At 32.3% G+C, this 23361-nt stretch overlaps 1 protein-coding gene across 8 annotated transcripts in view; it reads right to left on the reverse strand.

Annotated features, from left to right (window-relative positions):
* Vps13 (vacuolar protein sorting 13C) overlaps positions 1-23361 on the reverse strand; it is a 190209-nt gene that overhangs the window by 37397 nt on the left and 129451 nt on the right. For 2 of the 8 annotated variants that reach the window (XM_089231119.1, XM_089231117.1), the window contains 9 exons: positions 20408-20494; positions 19662-19775; positions 17237-17338; positions 16093-16134; positions 14404-14466; positions 8423-8515; positions 8099-8206; positions 7892-7978; positions 397-459 (listed from right to left, as the gene is read on the reverse strand). In XM_089231119.1, the coding sequence (XP_089087245.1) occupies positions 397-459; positions 7892-7978; positions 8099-8206; positions 8423-8515; positions 14404-14466; positions 16093-16134; positions 17237-17338; positions 19662-19775; positions 20408-20494 (759 nt within the window). Of the gene's footprint in view, positions 1-396; positions 460-7891; positions 7979-8098; positions 8207-8422; positions 8516-14403; positions 14467-14535; positions 14587-16092; positions 16135-17236; positions 17339-19661; positions 19776-20407; positions 20495-23361 lie in introns of all 8 variants that reach the window. The other 6 variants (XM_089231118.1, XM_089231120.1, XM_089231121.1 and 3 more) reach the window with 6 other exon arrangements.

Here is a 23361-nt window from a genome sequence, read left to right on the forward strand (position 1 = left end):
CAGAAATTCATAGACTTTGAAAGAAAATTGACTCTGGTCTAACTTGAGAAAACACATACGAATGGAATAGATGTAATTTCAGTTTCTGTCAAAAAACAACTCTTATGCAGTTAAATGCAACAGCAGAAATTTAATTTTCAAGAAAGGCATTTTATCAACTGCAGGTATTTTTTTAAAAACAAGGAATCAATCATTAGACAGGAATGAGAAAAATAAGTTTTTGAAAGTAAAGAAGTTAATTCAGGGCAGCAACAACTACAAAATTCACTTTCTTATAATTATTCAAAAATGAGCAGCAAAGACTTCACATTTGTTTTCATAAACACAGAGGAATATTTTAGAACATGCTTAAAGGAATTTTAGACATGCTGAAAAGCTGCGTATTGTAGAATTTACCACATTCTCCTCAACTTTCATCCAATTAGAATCTTCTACGACTTCACGGCACTCAATGTCACACTAAAGAAGAAGGTGAATTTGTGTGACAATTCTCAAGTAATTTATGTGTGAGAATCAACTTTTACTATACTACTCACAGAACATAGAAAGGTGTTTTTTTAATGATAAATTCCACTTTGACCATAGAGGAATGGTTTTAAAAAATTTAATTATGATTTAAATAATGATTTTGTAAAAATAGTTCAAATGGCTTTTCTTTTCATGTTTTTTTTTTTCATTTGATAGCATTTATCCACAGGCGGATCCCTTTGTATCTGAAAAAGTGAAAAAAGTTGTATTATTGGCATTGGTAGAGATGGCAGTGACGTCTAAACACATAGGCCAGCGCCTAAAGAGAAGAGGGGGCCTCACAAAAATTAAATCTGGTTGAAATTTTCGGGAATTTTGTGTGGTAAGGTGTAATCAGTAAAATCACTTGGCTAGGGACCCCACGATGTTCTTCAAACGGTAGCAGAAGATGGTAAAACTACACTTGAAAATTTCAATTTCAAGTAGGGCAGAATATGTGGAAGATTAAAACAGCTGTGAACATTTATGCATAAAGTGGAAAATATGAAGAAATTCTCCAATTTTGGAATTAGTTGTGTTTAATTACCAAGAGATTTTTTTTTTTTTAGAGATTTCAATTTTTGTCATATCACAGCCCTTCTCAGCAGAGGAAGATTATATTAAATCAGGACCTACAATTTATAATTAATTTTCTTGTTATGAGTCTCACAAGGAAGTTGGGGTGCTGATTGTGCTCAGTGTTGGGAATTTTATTTCATAGCTATGTGCTTTGCTGTTCTCTTATGCATGTTTTTGTTGTATCTCTGTGTAAGGAAAGATTCTGACAAAGACGGCGAGTACCAAACTCGCAACATTACTGAACATCATTTGGAAGAGTGGGGGGGGGGAGGAAATGTCTTATTTACTTGAGGTTTTTGTGTGATAATCATAAGGTATTGTATTGTAAGGTCTGAATTGGTGCAAGCTGCCTTCAGTTCTTTGAAACAAAAGTGTAAGTTCATGAATAATTTCAGCTATGTTAAGAATAAATTTAGCAAAATTATATAAGAGCAATTCCGTAACAATATCAATCAATTTCCTAAACTACAGTCAAACATGGATAAAGTCTTTCTGGCATCATTAGTTTAAATTATTGTAAATTTAAGTTATAAAACAATTCACTTGATTTCAACTTTGATTCTTTGATTCATTTCATGGAAAATATAATACATCTTTCAGGATTATCCACCACACAGCTTACATTTTTAAAAACTGGCATGTGGCGCTAGCTTTAAAGCAGAGCCTACATGCTAGTTTTTGTTTTAAAAACAATCTTAAGAAACTGCCTATGAACATTATCATGTAATAGTCAAATAGCATAAACAGTACAGAGTATTTAGCAAGCATGTTTCAACAAATATCTGTCACACAACATATGAAAAATAGTAATTTGAAAGTTAAATTTAGTCTTGAAAAAAGTACATTCTCCCCTATACTCAAGTGCATACGTAGAACTTTTTCTGTTATTGCTTTAAAAAAATGTGGCACTTACAACCATGAACTATGGTATTGGGCCTGTAAAGGATATTAATTATATTTTGACACACTGGAAATTAAATTTATGGAAGTTAAGTTAAACTATTTTAGGGAACAAAGATAAGGTGATTAACAGCTATAGTTGAACTGTGACTTGATGAATCAGATACAACTGAAATTTTTATTCGTTTAATCAAGGAAAATCATTACATCTGCATTGGAATCAGGCCAAGAAGCAAAAAATTAAGAAAAAAGTAGGAAAAATAAGAACATTGTTGACAAAAAAAGAGGGAAAAAATAGAAGACAAAAAATGGAATTACTAAATTATTGTAGCATTTAAAAATGTTCTGTCATTCAGATTCACATCTTAAATATTTGAATTATAGTGTTAGCTATTAATATTTCAAAAAACTCAAGTTCTAACAAATTTAAAATCTTTTCATTTCCACAGAAGGTAGCATGAAAACATTGTTCAAGGCATCCATAATTAAAATAAACTTTAAAGCAGCCTACAGGCTAAACCAGTTATCAAAAAAGTGTGAAATTTTGTGGAGAACTTCATGAAGTGATGAGAATTTGTTTAAATGGGTAAAAATAATTAGTTGCACATGTCGCCACTAGAGGGCATTTCACTTTGAATACCTGTAGTAAACATGTAAATTTATGTGATGTCACGTAGCAGCTGTTATAAAACCTAGAAACATTGGTGGAGATCTTGTTTCTCAATGTGTTCGCTGCTCACAATGACGATAAGTTTGCAAGATCGTACTTTCTTGGTCAAATTGTTTTACCAAAACAGCAATTCTGCAGTAACTGCTCTATGGAAATATCGGACTTGAAAGAGGATTCAAAAGGTCCAATGAATGTTAAAAACCTTCAGAGTATGGTAACGAAATTCAAAACCCCAGAATCGTTGGCTATTTGTTCTGGAAGAGGGAGAAAACAAGTTTCTATAGACACAGTACAGGAGATTTCGCTTCAGGTGGAAGAGGACAGACTATCAGTGATCACAATTTTTTCCCCCTGTGCTTTTCGTAAAAACCCTGTCTAGGCACCACAGAAATATAACACATGCACGTCTGTAACTCTATCCATAGTCTGGCCCGCAATATAAAACCTATTTTTGTAAAAATGAACTAAGCAACACATTTTTAGATCACTTAAGACACCTGCGGCACAGTTTCAGATCATTCAAGTGGCCCATATCACATTCCCATATCACTTAAGTGACCTGCTGCATATTTACAGACCACCGTAACACAGTTCCAGAGCACTTAATCGACCCATGCAATATTTACATATAGCTTAAGTGACCTGTGTCACAGGTCCACATTCTTTAAGTGTGCTACAGCACATTTTCATATCATTTAAGTGATCTGTGGCATATATTAACAGATCACCGCAGCACAGTTCCAGAGTATTCAATTGACCCATGGAACATTTACAGATAATCTTCAGTGACCCAAAGCACTGTTCCAGATCACTCAATCAAGTGGCCCGTGACACATTTCCAAATCAATAAATCGCCCACACTCTAATGAAGGTTAAACACCCTGGAAAAAAAACCCTTCCTGGAGTTACATTACATCCAAAGGATTATTGAATGTCCTTAATGGTAATGAATGTTAGTTTTTTTCAAAGACTACAGCAGTCGTCAACATCATAAATATGAATCTAGTATGCCTTAAAACAAGGGTGCTCAACATTTTGGAGAGTGGGACACTTCATTGATTTGAAAACGTGTCACGGGCCACTTAAGGGATCTTGAACTGCGGAAGGTTACTTGTATGATCTGGAAATTTGCCTCTGGCCACTTAAACACTTTACAATCAAGGACCTAATAATGCGCCCAAACGTCAGTGAAATAAATTCAAACAAGTTCTCTTTATTTTCTCTCTCCTCATCATCATGAAAAGTTTTATTGTAACACTATATTTCTTTCTTAATTTTTTCTATACCCTGATAGTGATTTTTCCCCCACATATGATGTGTCTTCCTACTACATATATATAAGTAGGAACTTGTACATCTAAGAGTGAAAGAGAACAGGTAGGGTGAGAGTGAAAAGAGAAATCTACTTTGTACATACTCTGTTTTACTTTTTCATTTCTTTTTCTTTTTCCTCCTTTTCCCTTTTACTTCTATTTCCTTCTCTTTCTTTTCGTTTTTCTAATGTGCAGTGAGATTATGACAGGGTTACCATATCTATCACTGATTTGTTAAATAAAAATCATCCAAATTTGTTGCCAATCGTTTGTAAGCGAAAGGGTTAATTTTGAAGTAAGAATGTTCCGCAAGCCTTAGGTGATTTGGGACGATATTCTAGATCACTCAAGTGTGCCTAGAAATTAGAGGATAAAATTTAAAAAATTTCCCTACTGACCAGTAGCGACTACACTTGCTGAATCCAGTGGCCACTCACAAACTCAAGAGGGTAAAAAAACGAAGAAATAAATTGTAAAGAAATTACTATTGCTACAGGAGAAGGAAAAAAATTGATGGCAACTAGAGCAAAAAATCTCCACTCTTAAATGTCTGATCGCCATGTGGCAACCATTAATTTTCACCTTTACTAGAAATGTGCCACACGTCACTTAAATAAGGTACTGTACTGTAAGTGTGCCGCAGGGCATTTAAGGGATCTAATTATGTGCTGCTTTAGTTTATTTTCAAAAATTAAGCGGGCCACATTAGATGACTCCAAGGGTTATATTTTGCCTTCAAGCCATGGGTTGAGCACATGTACCTTAAAGCAGGGGGCTCTCAAACTATGCGCTGCCAACCTTTGTCAGGAGCGCCGCTGAGTGAAAGCTTTAACAAAGGTTTTTCGAAGAGATTCTTCATTAAATTACTATGGGAAGCCACGGATAAGTGTTGATTAGGGAAAGGGGGGGGGGCACTGTGGGAAGAAAAAGTTTGAGAATGCTTGCTTTAAAATAGCATGAAGACACCCGAATGTTATTTTCTGAAGGCAAAAAAAAAGAACAAAAAAACACTGGGTTCATTTAGCAACTACTTGGCTTGTCTTTTGTCCCTTGTAAAACTGAATGTGACTCAGGCTCCGTCCCCTTAGGGATGAGCGCTTGTTACAAGAAACCCTAGTCTCTCTCCTTGAATTTCTCTGGTGGACAGCCTGTCCCACCCTCCGTCTTTTGTGTTCTTCATTTTATGGCAAGGAATCCATGAAACAGATTTACTTTCCCCACTGGAGTTCAGGCTTATTTTTAGCAATCTGATTGAGCATGGTGGTGAAAAGATATGCTTGTTGTGATCCTCAACTCCAGTGGAACTGAAAAACAATTTTTTCTCCCTCTTCTTTTTCAGTAGTGAGCGAGAATAAAACATGTCAAAGAGGGAGGGAGCAGGAAAGCAGTGATTTTTTGCTGTTTCTCAGAATTTTCGTAGTAAGATGTTGGCTGCAAACAAAAACGGCAGGATAAAATAGAATGGTAAGGGGGAATTGAGGTAAAAAAAAAGAATTGTGACAAAAGTAGGAAAATAGGACATTTCCAAAAATAAAAAATAGGAACAGTAGGAAAAATAGAATTTCTGCGACCCCTGTGATATAAATACAAATGTACACACATGGACTGCTAAAGGAATTTGTTAAATAAGAGTTTGTTACATCTACTACTTTATCACACACCAACTTTGGTTAACAACCATACAGCAATTTTCAACCAGTGGAATTGGGTGGAAATGAAGGCGCCATGTATCAGTGGCCACCCCAAGTTTGGTAGGAAAAGAACTTGTTTCTAATGTTCTTCCCCAGATTCAAACCTGTGAACCTTGATCATAAACTTCATGGTGGAAGACGAGCATCTTACCACTGCACCACTTCGGCGCAGTTTGTTACATCTGGTATTTACATGAAATAAAATTTCATAATAAACCTTATTAGTGTGAAAGACAAAAAAATTAAAATATGTTTGTTATACAAAGAATTTATTTTTAATATTCAAATTATAATTTAAAGTTCTGAAGGAAAACAATTAAGAACATAATAATTTAAGAAAAAATTATTTATAACAATCACTGAACTAATTATTTTAAGAGAAATTAAACATGAAATTTGATGAAAATGGTTTTTTGTGTACAATATTTTCAAAATACACCAAGAATGGTAAACTTAAAAGGCAAAATAGGAATTTGAATCACATAATCTCAAACTGATTAACCAGGAGTCTGTCTAGACTTTTTACATAGGGTCGTTTTTGCGAAAAGTGATTTTGTAAGAAGCAAAACAGTCTAGCTAATTTTGTACAAAACAAATGAAATTTAAAATTTATGATTTTGCTACTTAAATCGCTAAATGTAAAAAAGGGTCATGTCACATTTTTTCAATTTTTATGTTTTGATGGATTCATGTAATAGAGATGCCAACGCATCGTTTTATGGTAAAATGGGTCAAGTCTCGCCTCTAGATGCTGAGAAAAAATGGATGTTAAAAGTAAAAAGGTATCAAGTCCAGGATGCATGACCCCTTTTTACATTTAGTTTTCAAGACTGCTAACAGGTGGCAGCTGGGTTTTCCTGTTGAGTTACCTTCATAAGAAGGTTTTCTTTATTTACATTGTTTTTGTTTTGTCGTTATTTGTTATTTATTTTTTTTGTTTAAAATGTAGTAATTGTTATTATGTAATTATTAGTACAGAAAAACATTTTATGATGCGATCATAGAAGCTAAAGAGCTTTGCCAAGAAAACAGTGATATTTTCTGTCTGTGTATTGACTATATGGCTACTGTATCCTTACCGCGGGGATTCCAGTGCAAGATATCTACTATTTTAAGCAGCTGAGTGTTAATACCTTCGGTATTCATAACCTAAGAGATGGTAAAATGAAATGTTTCGTTTATGACGAAACAAATGGAGGCAAAGGGCCTAAAAAAGTTATGTTCTTTTTGAAAAAATATATTGATGGAGCTGAAGATGGAAAGATCTTGTAACTTTTTATGGACAACTGTGAAGGGCAGAATAATAGTACATTGATGAGGTTTTTGATGTTCTTAGTAGTCTGAATGTTTTGAGGAAATTAAATTTCATTTCCCCATCAGAGGGCATTCTTTTTTACAGTGATAGGGATTTCACACTGATAAAAATACTTATCAAGAAGAACGTGAGATTGTACACAGTGAATCAATATGTGGATTTGATCAACCAGAATGCATCAAAGTTTACTGTACTCAATACGTCAATGGTATTGGCTCACGAATCTTCCCACTAAGAAAACTTTGTGTACCACTAATAATACTCCAAAGCAAAGCCTATTCATAGACAAAACTTCCAATAACCAAAGTAAAAGGGACGACTTGAATAAAACAAAAAATACATCCCAATGGAGTAGAACGATTTTTGAGATCAAATTTTTAGTGCACCAACCATTAACTCATTAGAGGCAACCGGAAGAGGAGTACTTTTGATCCCCGTCTAATAGAAAGTTTGGTAAATAAAGTTTGTTTCATTGCGTACATTTGTTTATTTATGTGTTTTCCCGAGACTTTTAGAGAATTTGGGCTTTAAAATGTTTAATTGTAAAAAGGGGTCATGTCCATATCAGATTTTACTCTCTTGTGGCTATTCTTAAGCAATAAAAATTTAAAATCCTCTCTCAGCGCTTCATTAAATGCATTCCACATACACTACAATTAAATTTTTTACTAAAAAAAATTATTGAAGAGATACATTTTTTGCCTCTCCTGAAAACTTGAGAAAATGACCCCTTTTTACATTTAGCGATTCACTTGTATTCTGCGAAAGGGCTGTTATGCATATTCAGAATTTTGTGAAGTGTCTGGAAAAAGGACAAGAATTTCAGCCAAATAGACCTCTGTTAACATATACGGAAAACACTTTTACACTGGTTTTATTTTATTTATTTATTTTTTTAACAAAAACCCAAACTCACTTCACAGTTGTTTACAAGGATATAAAATGGAGTAAAAATTATCATCTTAGTCAAGCTGCTTTGACTCAGTCTTATTTGAACACCAACCTGAAAATAAATTGAAAAAACAATGTTCTGCAGAAATCACACTAGCAAAACGTGAAGTAGTGGGTTATACATTTCAGATCAGTTAAAATTAGCTATAAAAGCATTGTGAAAAACCCATACCCCGAAATTCCGTCCATCTTTTGCTTTGGCAACAACATTCCCTGAACTGCCAACAGCATCAATAGAAAACTTGTCAGACCACTCAGAATCCAAGACTCTTAGAGATGCCTTTTCGATAAAACAAGAAACTACAGAATTTATATCATACAAAATAAATGAATAAATACTGATGAAAGAATATTTTGGAAGGAATGACTAACTTTTCTATTTAAGTTAAAATACTCAAATACATATATACATATTTTTTATACTTTGAAAGTTCTAAATTGATGTCAAAATGTTTAAAGAGCATCTGTTCTCAATTATGTAAAACTTAGAACTTACTTTTTTCTTTGAGAAAAATGCCTTTGATTTGAAGGAAAATAATACTGGCTTTTCCAACTCTGCTGGATGATATATAATATTGCCATCGTCATCCTAAAAGATAAGCAGCAAAATTAAAAATAAATAAAATGAACTCTCTAGTGATTCATAAGCAACTGAGAATCATTGAACTTATTTTACATCTATTTAATGCTAAACATGGAACTAAAAATAATTATCTAACCCAAAAAAAGCTAATTTATCTCATTCATGGTTTATTTTTAACTTGTTCCAAGAAAATCTTATCTTCATCATATATATCATTAACTCTGGTTAATAAAAATCAGAGTGATGTAGACAACATTTACATATATCTATAAATTTAAATAACTGATAAATATACAGTCGAATCCTGTTTTAACGAATACTGTTATAGCAAAATTCTAGTTTTATATATATATAACAAACACTTTTTTAATCCTCCAAATAAGTTTACATAGGAAAAATGCAGATAGCTGGAATTCCTTTATAACGAAATTTCGTTATAACGAAGTGATTTCTCCGGTCTCTTAGAGTTCGTTATAACGGGATTCGACTGTAGTAGTACTTTAATGCACGGTTAAAATAATAAAAGTTTTAAAATCTAAAAATCATGCAATTGATTGATGTGAGAAATCCAAAACTTTTTTTTTTAATAAGGCTTGAAAAAATAAAATTATCATATTTACCCAACTATAAGCCAAATTTTTTTTTCTTTCAAATTTTTCTCTCTAAAATTAATGCATATACTATGGGAATAAAAAATTATTCTATTGTGATGCCTACCATGTACACTGTCTACAAATGGACATTGGGGGTTGTTTATTTTGAGAGATTGCCTTATAAGTCAGGTAAATACAGTATTTAAAAGAGTACATACAACCAAACTCTCATTAAAACAAACTCCCTTAACACAAACTACTTGTAATATTGAATAGAGTTGAAATGGAACAAATAATATTAAAATCAAACTTTTTTTCTAGTTTTTGGCAGTTCAACTTAATAAGGTTTGATTGAATGTTTCTCAATGTCAATGATGATTTTTGCTATGAAATTATTTGGTGTGATATAGAGGTTATCACTCTCTATTAGATAAAATCAAGAAAAGAATCATGCTCATGCAAAAAACAATAGAAAAACAATCAAGCATAGGACTGAGTAAGTTTACCTGAAACTCATAAAACTATAGATTCTAGCATGCTTAAGATTCCAAAAGGGGAAGGAGAAATTTATGGCAATTCTATCACAATGCAGAACCTTAAAAATTTTAATGCTGTTGAACTTCTATAACTCAAGTTTTTTGATAACATAAAGTAATATCATCAATTTCTGGAAGTACTTAGAGATATCAAAACCAGGCTGTATTTTTACAACTATTTTATAGCTGAATTTGAAGAATCAATAATATTTTGTTCCATACATTGTACTAATAATTTTATTCATTGTTCACAGTCCAAGCTAACTATCTTAGAGGCAATTTACCTCCAAAAAAAAAAGGCTGAGCCACAGTTGAGATTTTACCAGCTCATATATACTTGAAGTCATGATGATGCCCCTGAATACGCAGCTGCATAGCATGAATGATTAATTTTTTTATCTCATTTCTATATAAAGTGACTCAACCAGTGATTTCCATGGTCGATGATTATTTTCATGTAATGCATGACCAAAACATAAGTAATGCAATTCTCCAGGAAAAATGTAGATAATTCAACTTCCATGTTGGCAAAAGGGGCATATCTTCATGAAAACCTCTAATGATGTAATAACTGGATGCAGATAAGCCCTCACCAATAGAAATTTACAACAACGGCGCAGTGCTGCTTCATTCTCTTGCAAATATGTCTGGATTCTTTCAGGGGAGATGCCGGGACAATGACTACAAATACCAGTACCTCGCAAAGACCGCTAAAAGGTAGAACAGACCTCAGTGTCATTCATGAATAAGCATGGATCTAAAAGAATTATTTCATAGAAAATTTATACCTTGAAGATTTCTGTAATTTAAAAACTATATCGCTTGCAAGCTTGCTTGACATTTAAGCTTTTTTCTTTAAGATGAAGTACTTCAATGCTGTATAACAGATTGATTTCTAAAATCACAAGTTTTATTGGCATGGGCAAAAAACCCCACCCCAAGTCATAAAATCAGAACCACCCTTACTCAGAAACATTGACATATGGGCCCCCTGTTCACATTAGTGAATAAGGAACATCCGATAATCTTGCATAACAATCAAAATCAATTGGAGCAATCCCTGTGCATGGCTTAGTCTGAGCGCTCATGAACCTTGACTTCATGGAGCCTTGAACAGCCCCCACATAGTAAGTCTACCTACTGCAAAACATATTTATAATCACATAGTACATTTCAGAAAAGCTTTTGAACTTGTAGAAAATTTTACACAGAGCTTTTGATAAAAAGTTTGTGATACAGTGTAAAACTTATTGACTACTATGTTACAGTTTTGTATTGTTATGATGTTAAAAACATGTAAACATCTGTAATTACATATAAAAATATAAAGAGGATGTGTGCATGTTTGAAACCATTGGTCCTTTTCTATAACCAATCTCCTAGTACTTTTGGAATGGTCCCAACATAAAATAATTTTCATATATTTTATAGAATGTGGAACTAGTTACAATGTTTATCAACATTTAAATATAAAAAATTTAGATTAATCTCGAATAAGATTTAATGTCATCTAAAAAATAAATAAGCATATATAAATTGCATCAGCAGAGTTGCATGAGTGAATAGAAAAAAAAATTATAATACAAATAACAGAAAAATGAGTTTTACACAATCTGAATCTAGGTTAAGCACATTTGGTCAAAGTAAATGCTCCTGAATATGAGAATGATGGAACCAAATGGCGATCCCAGCTTTTTTTATTAATGTTCTTTATAATGCAGAAAAGGTTAAAGTCACGAAAAACCCATCAACCACTTTAAATGACATAGAAGAATGAAGAAGAAAGATAAAAAAAGGAATAGTGATAATATACAGTAGAAAGCTCCAAGAAGCAACTTTATCATGCATGTAATGTAACTTCTGCAAGAAATAATGTGTTGAATATTACAAAATACTTGAAACTAATTTTTACAGAAAGAAATAATAAGCTCATTGAAATTTATATCCTTGCACAAAGCAGATGAATTGATAAAAGAATTAGCTGAAACTCAAAGCAATTCACCAAAACTAAACATAAAAATAACTTATACCAGACTTAATTTCGACAAGTGAATCACAAAGTTGAAATTGCTTCCAAATAATCATTTGAAAATGGATGCAGTGATGCCCCTCCCGATTCATCACTCAAATTTTTTGGGAATTCGTGATCTTATATTGAGCAATTCGATTTTTCTGAGGGCCCCCCCCCCCCCAACCTGACTAGAAAGTTTCTTACCAATTTTCATGCTTAGTCTCGAAAATCTTTATGAGATCTCATTATCATGCTGTGTTCCCTCCTTCCCTTCTGCACTCAAGGCCCCTGAATCGTGCCTGGGTGAGCCCATGTATTAAGATGTCACTAGCCGAAATAGAATGTATTGTCCTGTAATTTGACATTGATTCAGCATCAGATTAGTGTTGAATTGTAAGACACCATACAATCATGATCAAGAGGGTTAGAACAGTGTTTCCCAAAGTGGGCAATATTGTTCCCTGGTGGGCGATGGAATTGTCCAGGGGTAATAGAAGCTACAGGTATAACACAGGATCGTATGGGTAAGCTTGAGTTGGGAGTGTTGAGAAAAAATACAAAATCTCTCATAAAGGCAATGTTAAAGTTAACTTATTAGAAATTTTTGGCAACTTTTCCTCAGATAATGCAATAAAGGCACTGATATCTTAATAATGATATGTCAAAAACTTAAGCGCACACAAAAAAATGGAAAAATGATTTTCTTTTGGGCAAAAAATTCAACTTCAGAATGCAATCAAAAATAGAAAAGCTCAAACTGAAATTACATAAGTGTACGAAATTTTTCAAACCCGAGTATGAATTTTTTTAATTTTAAAAATGCTTATAAATTTGAAGAATGGAAGCTCTTACAAAGAAAAGTGAGATCAAATTTCAACATCAACCAAACTGTACTGGAATGACATCATGCTCAAAGTTGCATCCTTCAATGGTGTCATGATCAAGTAAAAATTTTACAAAAATCATGAAAGATTTTGAAAATGATGAAAAGTTTTTGCTTCAGAAGGTTTGTTCAATAGAAATGACAGCAAAGGAACAATTGAGTTAGATTTTCTCAACATTGCATGATGCATAAGGTTCTGTGGACAATACAATATGTGAAGAATGAATTCAGAGAAATCCAATGCCTAGAGTACAGCCCAATGGGGATTTTCACTTGCGATGAAGCTTCTCTGGTTTATAACTCAGTCATAAAAAACATACAGGAGCTGGGGAGAAAAATTAATGAATTAAAAAAAAACGAAGATAACTTTACTTTCAGCCATGAATGAAACGGGTGGGGGGGGGGGATTTCAGCCTCTTATTGGTGGAAAAATTTCTATGTTTAAATAATGTATAAAATTATCTCATTTTATGCATCTAATTCTAAAAACTCTTGGAAGAGACAGAACATTTTGGAAAAATGGCTCACAAAACTAGATTTTCAAAAAATCAAATAAATTGCTTCTTTTTTAGGCAATGTTAAAGGAGATATGATTTTTGATTTATTTTCTCTCTATAGAAGTTTAATTTATTCCAGAAGTCACTTTTTCATAATTAATTTACTTTTTTGAAATTATGTGTGATTAATCTTTCATAAGTTTTTAATATATTAATGGTGTGAAATGGTGATTAAAATGTTCCCAGCATAAATGAATATCCTACATAATTGAATATTAGGTGCTGCATATTCATTTAAAAAAGGTGTATGATGTGTAAAATGTCTGCCCCAGTTGCAGACAAACGTGTCTGGTTATATTTCAAGCCTGGATTATGCCATAATATCCCAGGAAAAAACTACGGGTATTATGACGACTTCTTCAAAAGCTTACTTTTTTTTGACACATAGGTTTTGAACTACATTTTATTTGCACAAGTAAATATGAAGTACAAATTAAACATATAACTAGTTGCCACTTTAAAAAAAAACTCTAGGGAGTAAAATATGTATTTTATTATTATTATTTCACCATTTAATTAAAATGCTGAAAAGTTTGACTACATGAATGATGTATTCCTCATTATGTATGAATAAAACTAATAAGCGTACCATTGGTGATTTCCTACTAAATGCATAGTACTAGCACTACACAATTAGAATATTAATGAAGAAAAGCATTGTACATTAATTTGAAGATTATTTCACAATGACTTTGACAAAAGCAGAATGATTCTGTTACTAAAGCTAAATGGGCTTTACTGCGAGGGTGGAAGATGAATCATTTACAATATTTATATCATTATGTACAAGATTTTTTATCACTCCAAGTTGAGGCATTAACATGAAGTTTCATTCTCAAAAATAAGTATACAGACATATCTACATCCCAACTGAACAAACCGAAAAGTAGCCAGTTCAAATCCACATCACTAAAATCTTCGAACAAATATATACATTTTTTATTATTCCTTTTTGCATTGATAATAATTGGTCTTGTATAAAATGGGGAAAATAACACATGAAAATTTATGAATTCAATGAAATATTACAATTTTCATTTGATATAATATGCACAAAAAAGTGCAAATCAATCAATTATAATAAAAGTGTCAAAAAATGCACAAAGCCTGCTTCCATGCAAAATTGAAATTTAACAGCAATATAAGCAACAGCGTCAGCAGCAGTGCTACAATTTTTTTTTGCCAAGAATCAAGCAATAAACTCAGAGCAGATATAAAGTTCAAATTTTATAAATGCTTGCAAGCTATAGAAAGTAGTGCATGCCTCATACCTATTTCAATTTTCAAATTATTTTCCTAATAAGGATAACTCACTGTTTTCAAGCATTCTGATGAACGATCAACCTCATCATCCTCATATTCTGAACTGTTTGATAGCTTGCGCAAAATTATTCACAAATCAGTGAAACACACATAACCATACACATCAACACACACAATACTTACAACAACATTGCTAGACACTAGGCATGAGCAAAATGATGAACTTCCCCCCACCTATAACGAAAAATTGCTGAATAAATAATTTAGTCAAGTGTTGGAAATTAATCAAAACAAAAATCTTTGAGTATTTGATTTGATTTTTCTCGCCCCTGTTTTTGATGATATTTTTTCGTGTCACAATTATATCACAAAAGCATCTGCTTTTTGTATACTTTAAATTTATACATTATTTCATCCTTTATGGCCCTTCACTGTATAAAAACTTTTCCAAGTTTAAAAAAAACTTTGCGATGAATAAATATTATGGATTAGTGTAAATTCTTTCCAAATTAGAAAAAAAAGTTTTTGGAAAAAATGTTTCATGCAGATGAACAGGAAACTTAGCATAAATACAAAGTAAGACACTATATGGAAAATCTATAATTTCATTTTTATGTTGTTTTGAAGCTAATTTGTTGACAATTCTTTTATCTTACTTCACTCAAGAACAGGTTTCAATTTGCAACTAATGTTTGCAAATCTTATTTTGAACTGGTAAATTACATACAGCACATCACATAAGCATGGAGGAATCATTTGGAAATGTGCTGGGTATCAAAAAAAAAAAAAAAAAAAATGTGAAACTGATGAAATTGAGGATCTGTAGATTAGATAATTTTGAAATGAAATATTTTAAGATATAACACTCATAAAAATGATAATTTTAGAATTTAAAATTCATTTGAATGGGAATACTAAAAGGTACACATAAGCCAGTGGCCTCGTAATTTTTTCTTTCACAAGTGGAAGACTTGGCGTAATGGTTGTAAAAAATGCAAAATCATGTCAGTAGCTATTAATATATACTGCTAAAAGATATGGATAATGAAAATTAAAAATGCCAAAAAACTATTCTTATGACCATATGAAAGAGAAAAATTAATAAGAAAAATAAAATAGTGAATTTAAGGTGACTGTCTCACAGCTCATGACCAATGGTAATGGCCAAGGAGTTGTGAAACACTGTCTTACGCAACAGTAAAAACTCTTTAATTTGTTGTGCTAAATAGTTTCTTATATACATTTGACAATTGAAAAAACAAAACAAACACACACTGATGTATTAGAAATTGGTGAAAGTGAAAAGATACGATTACCAATATGAGTGACATTAAATACAAATGCAAACATAAAGGCCACAACAGGCAAATTGCCCAACAAGGTGGCTGATATTATGATATATCATAACTTCCAAATGTAGCGATTAATTTTGTTTTTTTGTTTAGTCTGATCCTATTTTCAGTGCAAAAAAACAAGTACACCATAGAAAATCAGATCATAGAAATTATGTGAGAAAATGCATGCATGAGCCCACAACCATTACTAGAATAGCAAACAAACTTTCTGCAAAGGGCTATAGACTAAAATCAGGATGGAAATTTATAAAAAATTTGAACACACACACACAAAACTAACTCCAGACCCACCAATCATTAAATAAAGAAATTAGAGGGGGGAAAACTTGATGAGATAACACACACATCCATGCAATTTTTTTTTAGACAAAAAATGCACAGTCACCTTTCTTTCTTTTCCCTGAGACTTTTCAACTTTCTTGGATCGCTGTGCAAAACAGGCAAATTTATGAGCTACAAGACCATCACATAAGATACTCAAACACAATTCTGACAGGAAAAAAAAGTCGCATACACTGAATTTGAAAAAATAATGAATAACAGATAATGAAAAAAAAAAGACTAGAAAATTTTGATTTACATGCACCCAAAGAAGTTAAAAAAAGAAACTGTTCAAGATGAAAAGAAAAGAAAAATTTCTTTTGGATTAAAAATGAAAGTTTGTGATGTAATGTACAACATAAGGGTTATCACTGTATATTTTATAAATTAGTTTTCCTGAATAAAATTGAAGTCCAGTTAAGAATGCTGATTGATAAAAAAAAATATATATGTCCATATAAAATCTCAGCAAGTTCAACAGGTATGTGCAGCATGTACACTATAACACAGCTTTTACAAAATGTTTCTTTGAAAGTTATGGTGATCGTGATTGATATGAAAATTATTAGACACTTGTTTAATGACATACATGATTACTTTTTAATAGTATCTCCTTATTAAAAAAAATTTAGAAAAATCTCATTTATTAATGTACACCATCACCCCTGGGGAACAAATCAAAATGCCTCCATAAGCAGAACTTGATTACTAGTAAGCCCAATTGACTAATTATGCAAGTTGCAAGTATATTGCCATACATTTAACAAATGATGTTATAAGCAAGGCGACATTAAACAGGATAGAGGTTAGATACCAAGGTGTGTGTGTGTATGTATATATAAACTGTACTTTTATTTATTTTTAAATAACTGCAAAAAAAGGAAAATAAATTCAACTAATTGCAAAATTCTTGATTATTTTTTAAATTTCATGTGATGCTATGCTTTTGTTTTGATGGATAGCAACAAATATAGCAATATTCAGGAATTTCAAAGGAGCTATTTAGGGGAAAAAAAAAACCATGACAAAAAAAAAGAATTTTCTATAATCCTATAAAATTCTATCAAAAACTATAGATGAAAAAAAAAAACCACAACTCACAACCATGCACTATAAGTTCTAATAAAGGTGAATATGAGAATTTCTGGGGTCAACTTGCAGAAGTGATTTATATTTGAGAGCAACATACAAACAATTAATTTACAAACCCTGTAAGTAAGCAGTAGACCAGTTTTGTTGATCATGCAGTATGGAGAATATAATTCCATTACTAGGGATCCTCCTATGTTCTTAGTGTGCATACCTAATTCCTATTGAAAATTATGAATATGTTGATCAACATTGCTAAGATATAGATTTACACAACACATACACACACATATATATATATAATATATATAATACTCAATTAGTCAGTGAACTACATAATTAAAAATATTGTCATACATTAGAACATGATAGGAAATGCAGTCAGACCTTGTGATAAGGTCAGTTCATGTTAAGGGGATCTCGTACCCTTTAACATAGGGAACAACTGTATGCTCTAATAGAAATATCATTAAAAAATACTATTTAACCATTGATTTATTTTAAAAAAATTACACATACTTTTGATTGTATATCCCATGATAGTATCAAGCCTTACACTGATCTTTAATACATAATTTTTTTTCAAATCAAAAAAAAAAAAAACAGCTGGCACATATGACAAAATAGCACAACATCAATGTAATAGCATAAAAGATGATTCAAAATAAAGGAACTGTTCAGTTCATAGAATATGAATAGCATATATACAATCAAAAATATGTATAAAAAATTCGAAGTAAATCAATGGTTAAATAGTATTTTTAATGAGATTTCTAGCGAAACATAGTTTTTCAACATGTTAAAAGGCATGAGACTCCTCAAATCAATTAGCCAGACCAGCGGTTCTCAACTGGTGCTCAGCAGAGCCCTTGAGGCTCCGTGGCCACTAGAGGAAAAAAACCCAGTAAATTTAAAAATACCGTTATAGCAAAAATCTCGTTTTAATATAACAAAATTTTGTTATAAAGGAATATTCCAGATTTTTACATTGTTCCTATGAAAACTTATCGGAAGGATTAGAAAAGTTTTCGTTAAAACGAGATTTTTGCTATAACGGTATTCGTTAAAACAGTATTCGACTTTAGTAAAAATAAATCAGTAACTTCGATGAATAAATAAAGAAATAGGCCTATGGGGCTCCACCATAGAAATTTTTTACCAAAAAAGGCTCCGAGTAAAAAAAAAAAAGTTGAGAACTGCTGATTAAGACATTGTCCTCAATATGTTTAAAATTTTTTGATTTTTCCTCAGTCAATTTACCAGCATATCGAGTATTCAAAAAACAAGGGTTAAAATTATTTCAACACTCTTGAGGGTTTAGAGAGATAGATGGCTTTTTCTTAGCCCAAGATATCAAGGAAACATTTTATTTTCTGGATATTATGCTGAGGTGAACTCTGAAAGAAAAGTCATCTTGTCTCCGACAGGACTTGAACCCAGGCTCTCTTGCATACCGGGCGAGGGCCATGGTTGGAGTCCTGGCAGAGACAAGATGACTTTTCTTTCAGAGTTCACCTCAGCATAATATCCAGAAAATAAAATGTTTCCTTGACTCTTGAGGGTTTTTGATGGTCATCTTTAAATACAGTTGGGAGCTTTTTTTTTTTTGACCAAAATAGAGTTTCACAGATAATCTAATTAATTTTTCAGTTCTGAACACATTGGATTGATTAGAAAACCCTTTAAAGCTAAATTATATTCATCAAGAAATCAACTAAATTTCAGCATTTATTGATTATAAAAATTAAATATTGATTTGGATATCAAATATTTCACTTCCCTGTGGAAAAATTTCAGTTAGAAGAAGTCAGAATCACCTTCATAATATTTTTCACACAGATTAGATATCTTATAGTGCTATTCACACGAAAAAGAAGAAATCTCAGAAGACTATTCTTTTTTTATGTAAATTGTCAAACATCACAACTTCTCATAAAAATTTGAAGTTTATGGTGGAATATCTCGAAAAGTATCGAATGGAAAATTTGTAATATACAGTTTATTTATGATTTTCGCAATTACACTTCAAACTCTACATTTGTTAAATTTTTTAACACAATTTCTTATGCTTAACATTTTATTTAGAAAAAAAAGGATGATTCTGGGATTTCATCCATCACTTTGTTGCCATCCATAAAATTTGTTTAACTACTACTAAGTTACACATGCACCTTGTAAAACATTCTTCAGAAAAATTTGTAATGGATGCCAGAAAGTGTGGTGTATGAGTTGTGTACCTACCATGAAGATGATTATTTTTGAGGAATGTGTGTTATGTGTTCAAGAAGGGCAGTCACCTGACTTCAGAATTCAGGAGCAACCACTTGGCAGGTTATTTTGAATATAAGTATTACCTGTGAATTTTAAATGTTGTTAGCCTGATTGCTTTCAGTGGAGAGACTTTTTAAATGGAAGACCAGCAAGGATCAAATCAAGCTCTTGATGATATGAGCAAATCATGATGCCCACATGATCACACAGCAGCTACTAAGGAATGACTGCAACTATTTGAACACAGAACATAGGATTGAGAGAAACGCTTACCAAAGTCAAAGATCGGTCTGAAGAAGTGGTCTGGAAAGTCCACACACTCAGTTCATCCACTTCTGCTTTCAAAGTCTTGTAACAAGACCAATCTTGATCTAGATAATTTCTCAGCTGAAAAAAGTATAATGATTCAGAATGAAAATTATATTTCTGCAAGTATAATTTGATCATATCAGCCTTGTACCCATAAAAGATTTTCCTGTTTAAACCAAAAGATAATAATAAGTCATACTTTGAAAAATCATGTAAAGAAAAATCAACAAAAATAGTTTGAAAAAAAAAAGAATTCACAAATATGTACTACTGCTATTACATGATAGTGCCTGGACCTTGTTGAGATACCCTGAAAAATCACTAAAAACGAGGTGCATGTCAAAAGAAAACTGTTCCCCATGGTGGTGAACAGTATGCACATATGTTATGTGTTGAAGAAGTCATACATTTTGTAAATTAGAAATGGGACATCAGCAAATGAATGTTTCTTAATATGTATTTTCCTGGAGCTTTGATTACTCAAAGAGAGTGGATTTTTTTTAAGGGTTGATTGGTTGTCATCGCCAATTTGAAAACCACAGAAAAGCAATTCCAACAAGCCACCACTCTGGGATGATGAGATCAAACCTGAGCTTTCATGATGAAGAACTACCATGATATACACAGCAGCTTCAAATGCATATAGTAAAAATAGTGAACTATCAAAAAATTAATTATTATTAATTATTTGTCTTATATTAAGTAATTACCCTGATTTCCAAACCAGTCTTGCCAACTTCAGCAGACCATAATTCATTTGTTTCACCTTCTGACAAGAGGAAGTCCTCATCTAGACCCTATTATTGAAAAAAAAAAGTTATGAAAATCTATTATAAATAGTTACTGAGAACAAAGCAAAAAAAATAAATTTTAGTGCAGGTTCCAAAAACCTGGGATGAATTACTTCAGCTTCAAAATTACATTCTTTTGAAAAAAAATAGCCATCAGTAGTGATTAAGAGTGATCTTGAAATAAAAAAAAAATATTTTTTTTGGATATTATGGCAAGGGATTTGAACCTAGGCCCTTTAGCAAAGAGGGCAAGAGAGCCTGAGTTTGAGTCCTGGCAGAGACCAGATGACCTTTCTTTTGTTCACCTCAGCAGAATACCTGAAAATATCAGTTTTCTTGATATTTTGGGCTGGGAAAAAAGCCATCTCTCTGTCTCAATCTTGAAAATGCTTTTACTAAAATATTATTTCTTTCAGCATTGCTCAATAATAGGGTTTTCAGGCGAGAATTCCTGCCAACCCACCTGTTCTCTGGAATTTTTTGCGATTTCCCATTCCAAAATCTTGAGAAAAGTTCCCGGGAATTCGGGAAATCACTGTTATGTCACATTAATACTGAAAATTAAATATAAAAGATTTAAAAAAAATAAATTTGAATATATAAAATTTACTTCAACTTCTATACCTATAGCATTGCTTGGGAAAGAGATGGGGGGGGGGGGGGAATAGATTGGACAAAAAACGTGCAGTGGGAGAGGGCTTCCAGTTCATGTAAACTGTACTAGCAACCAATCCTAATACTGTTTTCCGGAAGTGGAGTGGAGACACCAGAGATGAACGAAAGAGATAAGATCTAAAAAAGGGCATGGTGTTACCATTCTGGGTCTATTGTGATTTCTAAATGTATTACAGGGCATCAATAACTATCCCAATTATTCTATATGTGGAGTCCCCCCCCATTTCTGAAAAAGACAGAAGCTCTCTGCTATTCAAAGTCAAACATGCAAAATAGGTAATATATTTTCTTCATTCATCAGCACCCCTTACTTTATGGTTTTACTTAAGGGCCCTTTTTTCCATGGAGAATAATTGCATAATACCATCCAATACTTTCTTTCCCACACACACACACATTTTCTCTCTCCCCAACCTTAATACCTAAAAACATATCCTTTTTGTCATTTTCGTATAACCACATGCAAGCGATTGAGAGAGGAAGTTTTATGGCTTTACACTGCTCGATTTTGTGAATCCCTTCTGTGGGAAAATTTGTAGTTCACAACTTACGTCATGCTTTCTTAAGCAATCCCACTTTAAAATAAAAGATCAATTGCGTTTACTTTCAATCACTTTATACAGCTGAAGCTACAAATCTCGAATGTTTAGACATGGTTTAAAACGCAAATTCTCAAATGCATCTTCTGTGTTAGTGTGGGTATGAATTATTATATTTATCAGTAGTGATTAAGAGTGATGTGTAAGCATGTGATCAGTATAATTGGAATAAAGCCATCTTACTGCTGCGTAGGCAAGTTTTAATTCCAACTATGCAAAAGGTAAAGCAATTTTTTTCCTTTGCAAACTGTGAGAAAATTACAGAAAATAAAATTTCACATGCTGCATAAATTTAATTTAATTTGCAATAGGAAAAATATGAAATTGTATATGTTTTGCTGAGCCTGGCCAAAGTGCAATGAATTTAGAATATGGTGCCACGGCAGACACCAGGAGAGTTGAGTACACAAGCATGAGTGTCAATTTACCTTTTAACGCAAATATTTGAAAACCTACATTTAATTCAGGGCTGAATAAAAATGTTTGAAGACCCTAAGCACTTGAATGGTTTTAGTGCCCCCCCCCCCCTGAAAGTATATATTACTGGATATCAAATCTATAAAGAAAAAAAAAATTATATAAATGAAATTTTTTATATTTCAGAAGTAAAACTAAGGAAGAATTAAGCACAGACATAGAAAAAAAAAGGGGGGGGGGGAGATACTTTCAACTTGAAAATTATTGATAATATCTCTTGTATCATTTTTGTTTATTTTTGTGACAACTTTGAAAGTTTTGGAATTTTTCTTTCCAAATCATGTCCCAAAATGACTTTTTTTCCAAAATATTTTAAAAACAGTTAAAGATATTTTCTCCCATCGACTGCTTGTTAGGATTTCACATAAGTGGCTTCAAACGCAACCATTGAATCTTAGTATGGCTGATATTACATTATTTTTGGTGAACTGTAATTATTGGGTATACCTGTTTCTCTGATGCATTTTCGAGTTGCAATCTGTTAGCATTTCTTTTACTTATATGGCAGATCAAATTAAAGCATCTCCATACCTAACTCTAGGAGTTTTAGATCGAACCACCACAAAAGAGTGGCTCTAGGCTGTGTAGCCTATGCAGAAGAAGAAAAAAAAAAAGTAATGTTTTATGCAAAATTTTAAACTATGAGCATACTGGACTGAATGATTCGCAGAGAAACCCATGTTTCGTTTTTTTTAAACGTGATCCTCATGCACTCTCAAGAGATCCATAAGATCTATCCATGGAATTGTTAGTGTTAGTAAACATTGAAGCACCAGAATTTGAACCTAGACTTGCACAATCAGAGGCTAGCTCCCTAACCAATGAACTGCCAGGTGACAATTTTTGATGAATTTCATCTGTCTGAGAACACAACAGCGAGTTTTCAAGGTTAGTTTGCTGGTGCGACTTACACGCCAGAGAGGTGCCGAAACTGTCTCGCATGTGTAATAATAATTAACTATAAGATAAAACCCCTGAAACCATGCAGTTGATCAGCTAATGACTCAAAGATTTGTACAAGTTTAAGTTCACGTCCTTAGTCTGTAGAACTAGGCTTACTATTAAATTTGTCATTTTTGTATTGATTTAGTATTTATCATGTTGGAAATGATAATGATTTGT

This window comes from Pholcus phalangioides, unplaced genomic scaffold (assembly GCF_987345545.1).
Source record: "Pholcus phalangioides strain wild (caught in Gottingen) unplaced genomic scaffold, Ppha-v1.0 ptg000004l_1, whole genome shotgun sequence".
Lineage (NCBI taxonomy): Eukaryota > Metazoa > Arthropoda > Arachnida > Araneae > Pholcidae > Pholcus > Pholcus phalangioides.